Source organism: Acipenser ruthenus, chromosome 14 (genome assembly GCF_902713425.1).
Source record: "Acipenser ruthenus chromosome 14, fAciRut3.2 maternal haplotype, whole genome shotgun sequence".
Lineage (NCBI taxonomy): Eukaryota > Metazoa > Chordata > Actinopteri > Acipenseriformes > Acipenseridae > Acipenser > Acipenser ruthenus.
The window spans coordinates 23,519,940-23,524,565 of NC_081202.1; the positions used below are offsets into that span (position 1 = coordinate 23,519,940).

Here is a 4,626-nt window from a genome sequence, read left to right on the forward strand (position 1 = left end):
AATTACGATGTGACAGGTGTTACAGAAACTTGGTTGTCAGAGAGTGATGGAGACGAATATAATACAGAGGTCAGAGAACCATTGGCAAACTCAGACCACAACATGGTCTCATTTGAAGTGATTTTTAAAACTCAAAAAGTAATGACAAAAAGAAAGGTTTACAATTTTAGAAAAGCAAACTATGACTGTATGAAACAGAGACTAACAGAAGTAGATTGGAGTAAAATAGAGAAAACATCCACAGAAAAAGGATGGCTGTTTTATAAAAATGTAGTACTAGAGGCACAAAACAATTACATCCCAAAAGTAGACAAATCTAAAACAAAATGGCCAAAATGGTTTAATAAATATTCAGTGAAAAAAGGCACTTTACAGAGCATTTAAAAGGGACCAAAAACAAAGTCCACAGAAAGAGTACTTGGAACTGCTAACCAAAGGAAGTTAGAAAGGCCAAGAGAGAGGTAGAAATGAACATTGCTAAGGGGGCTAAAATCAATTCCAAAATGTTTTTCCAATATTACACCAGCAAGAGAACATTCAAAGAAGAGGTTAAATGTCTAAGAGATACAAATGGCAAAATCATAAGACAAAGAAAAAAAAATAGCAAATATATTAAATGATTACTTTTCACAGGTTTTTACAACGGAGGATACAGACAACATGCCCCACATGTTGACCTGTTCCTATCCAGTTTTAAATAACTTTAGCATAACTGAGACAAAGTGTTAAAGGGACTAGGAGCTCTTAAAATAAACAAATCCCCTGGGCCGGATGAGATCCTCCCAATAGTACTCAAAGAAATTCAAGAAGTTATTTACAAACCGCTAACCAAGATCATGCAACAGTCTCTTGACACGGGTTGTACCAACAGACTGGAGAATTGCAAACGTAATACCGATCCACAAAAAGGTATATGTAAACTTATGAAAACTATAATAAGATCCAAAATGGAAAATTACCTATATGGTAACAGTATCCTGGGAGGCAGTCAGCATGGTTTTAGGAAAGGGAGATCATGTCTAACTAACCTGCTTGATTTTTTTGAGGATGCAACATCGACAATGAATAATTGCAAAGCATATGACATGGTTTATTTAGATTTCCAGAAAGCTTTTGACAATAAAAGATTAATCCTCAAACTGAACACAGTAGGGATTCAAGGAAATGCATGCACATGGGTTAGGGAGTGGTTAACGTAGAAAACAGAAAGTACTGATTAGAGGAGGAACCTCAAAATGGAGTGAGGTAACCAGTGGTGTACCACAGAGATCAGTATTAGGTCCTCTGCTATTCCTAATCTACATTAATGATGTAGATTCTGGTATATTAATCATACTTGTTAAATTTGCAAATGACAGAAAAATAGGAGGAGTGGCAAACACTGTTGCAGCAGCAAAGGTCATCCAAAATGATCTAGACAGCATTCAGAACTGGGTAGACACATGGCAAATGACATTTAATAGAGAAAAGTGTAAGGTACTGCACACAGGCAATACAAATGTGCATTATAAATACCATATGGGAGATACTGAAATTGAAGAAGGAATCTATGAAAAAGACCTAGGAGTTTATGTTGACTCAGAAATGTCTTCATCTAGACAATGTGGGGAAGCTATAAAAAAGGCCAACAAGATGCTTGGATATATTGTGAAAAGTGTTGAATTTAAATCAAGGGAAGTAATATTAAAACTTTACAATGCATTAGTAAGACCTCATCTAGAATATTGTGTTCAGTTACAAAAAGGAAAGTGCTGCTCTAGAAAGAGTGCAAAGAAGAGCGACCAGAATTATTCTGGGTTTAAAAGGCATGTCGTATGCCGACAGGCTAAAATAATTGAATCTATTCAGTCTAGAACAAAGAAGACTATGCGGTAATCTAATTCAAGCATTCAAAATTCTAAAAGGTATTGACAAAGTCGACCCAGGGGACTTTTTCAACCTGAAAAAAGAAACAAGGACCAGGGGTTACAAATGGAGATTAGATAAAGGGGCATTCAGAACAGAAAATAGGAGGCACTTTTTTACACAGAGAATTGTAAGGGTCTGAAACCAACTCCCCAGTAATGTTGTTGAAGCTGACAGCCTGTGATCCTTCAAGAAGCCAGACTCTGGGATCAATAAGCTACTAACAACCAAATGAGCAAGATGGGCCGAATGGCCTCCTCTTGTTTGTAAACTTTCTTATGTTCTAAAATTGTGTATCCAGGTATGGAAAAACGCTACTATGGAATCGGTAAGCGCTTACCCCTGGTAACAGGAGGTTGAAGTTGGGGTGTAGCCGTGAGTAGGCCACTTCACGAATTATAAAGAAAAATAGTTGGCTTATGCAATTTTGGAACACATGTAACTTTGAATATTATTGGGCAACACTAGTTGAGTTGCTTAACAACACACGCACATACAAAACAAGCAAGAAGCTTATATTAAAACCAAAGGTTTAAGCACAAAAGAATTTAAAACAAATACCAAAAAATAATCAATACATTCTTCAATTATTTTACTGTATCAAGCACAAAAGATGAAAACAATTAGCACTGGGTAAATGTTTTTGCTTTTCAAAGAAATAGCACAAATATGATTATTAGTAGGCTCTGTTGATAGCAAATATAGACAACAAATATCTATCTTTCTATCTATCTATATATCTATATATCTATATCTATATATCTATATATATATATCTATATATATATATATATATATATATATCTATATATCTATATATCTATATATATATATATATATATATATATATATATATATATATTAGTGATTGGAAAGCGTTTTACAGGTCATCTCTGTGAATATGTTTTTTACTCCCCCCACACACATTTGTTGGACCGAAATCTCGCCTATATACTGTATATTATGATGTGCGTTTCATAACATCATTACTTGTATTTGAAATGGAGGACGTTTTGAAACGGCGTAGTTCTACTACCAATCGAACAACATAAATGACCAGTTTAGTGCAAAATGTTATAAATAGATTGCAGCAGACACCATAGACAGCTGATACTCATCGCCCCCCCCCCCCCCCCCCCACAAGCGGGGATGACCTTGCAGATTTACGCGTATGTCTCGTTACAATGTTTGGGCACGCATCTAGATTAATGAACTCCACGACAGAGCAAAACGTGTTGTGGTGTTAAAGCTATTAAATTCGCCGATTTTGTGTTAGTTTAATAGAATTACCTGGTGCGATGTGTTGGCAGCCGCGGGAGTGGTGATAGCTTGAAAACTCGCCATGATGAATATGTAATATAGCCAGGCTGTGTGCTGCGTGTCATTTAGCTAGGATTTAAAGCTGCTTCAGGATTAAACCTTACCGAACCAATAGTAAAGGGTGGAGAAATACTACGTGAGATTCTAAAGAATGTAACTTTGTAGCATTCCTGTGACACTGCCACGTATGTTGCAATGTTTGAATGTTAAGATTATTATTGTTTCCATACATATCTAGATACATTTGACCACACATTTCAATAGGCTACCACTTACCCATTAAGATAAATAATCAGTCAAAAAGTGAGATTAAAAGGTCATAATTGTATGATTGTAAAAATGGGTCTAAACTACAGAATGGAACACGTTAGAACTCTCCAGCACTAAATTACTAACATAACAGTACTGTATCCTTCTTTTATTTTTGATAGACCTGGTTTTCAATGTTAAATTGTAAAAAGTACATCTAAATAAATGCATGTAACTCCTTATAGTACGGTCTCATGTCTAAGAATATGGATCCCATTTATTTTGAGGAAACGTGTATTTTCTGAAAGCATTTTATATGACCATACTTTTTTTCTGTTGCTATTTACACATTTATTAGTGTCAATAAATAATTTGTCAATGAAGAATATACTGTAGTTGTTTGTCGAATGACGCTGCTCGGTTTGTACCCATCCTTGTACTGGAATATAATATTGCTAGACTCCTTCGTCTCATTTTTTTTTCATCAGGTAATAGGTTGAGAGTTGCTTTGTAATTTAGAATTTCCCTGCAGTAAGTGTGACACAATTCATTAGGGGTGGGGAGGGGCACCTAAGGCTGTTTTCCACTCTGTTAAACATATAATTAACCAATAGCTGTACTTTCGTAATCACATAACCCTTGTCATGACGTGAGTTCTTATTTTTCTAAGTTAGTGATATAAGATTGAATTTTAAGACTGCATTTAACATGGCCTGTATCATTGGGTAACTGTGGCTGGGGGGGAAATAAAAATGAATGAAAATATACAGACAGTCCAACTAATTTGTGCAGTGAGTTTAACCAATAGCTAACGACAAAGACATTTAAAAAACTGGGACCTGGCTACTGCAGGATGTGAAGAGTTTTAATTTAATGATTTTCAAGTGTTTATAAATCATCCAAAAATAAATAATAAATACTATATTTCTGATCTATAATACTCAGACTCCCAATCCACTAGCCTTAACCTTACCTGTAGGTTTGATTACAATATATATTTTGTTTATTTTGTTTATATTTATAAATACATCAGTAACTTGCCTAAAAACTTTTATTTATTTATTTATTTATTTATTTATTTATTTATTTATTTATTTATTTAGGAACGGACTCCTGAAACTAAACACAATCATACTCAAATCACTGGCGCGC

At 34.7% G+C, this 4,626-nt stretch overlaps 1 protein-coding gene across 1 annotated transcript in view; it reads right to left on the reverse strand.

The window, feature by feature from the left end:
• bcat1 (branched chain amino-acid transaminase 1, cytosolic) overlaps positions 1-3,347 on the reverse strand; it is a 28,555-nt gene extending 25,208 nt beyond the window's left edge. The window contains exon 1 of the mRNA XM_034033358.3: positions 3,196-3,347. Within this exon, the coding sequence (XP_033889249.1) occupies positions 3,196-3,249 (54 nt within the window). The 5' untranslated portion in view covers positions 3,250-3,347. The remainder of the gene's footprint in view (positions 1-3,195) is intronic.
• Positions 3,348-4,626: the final 1,279 nt, after the last annotated feature.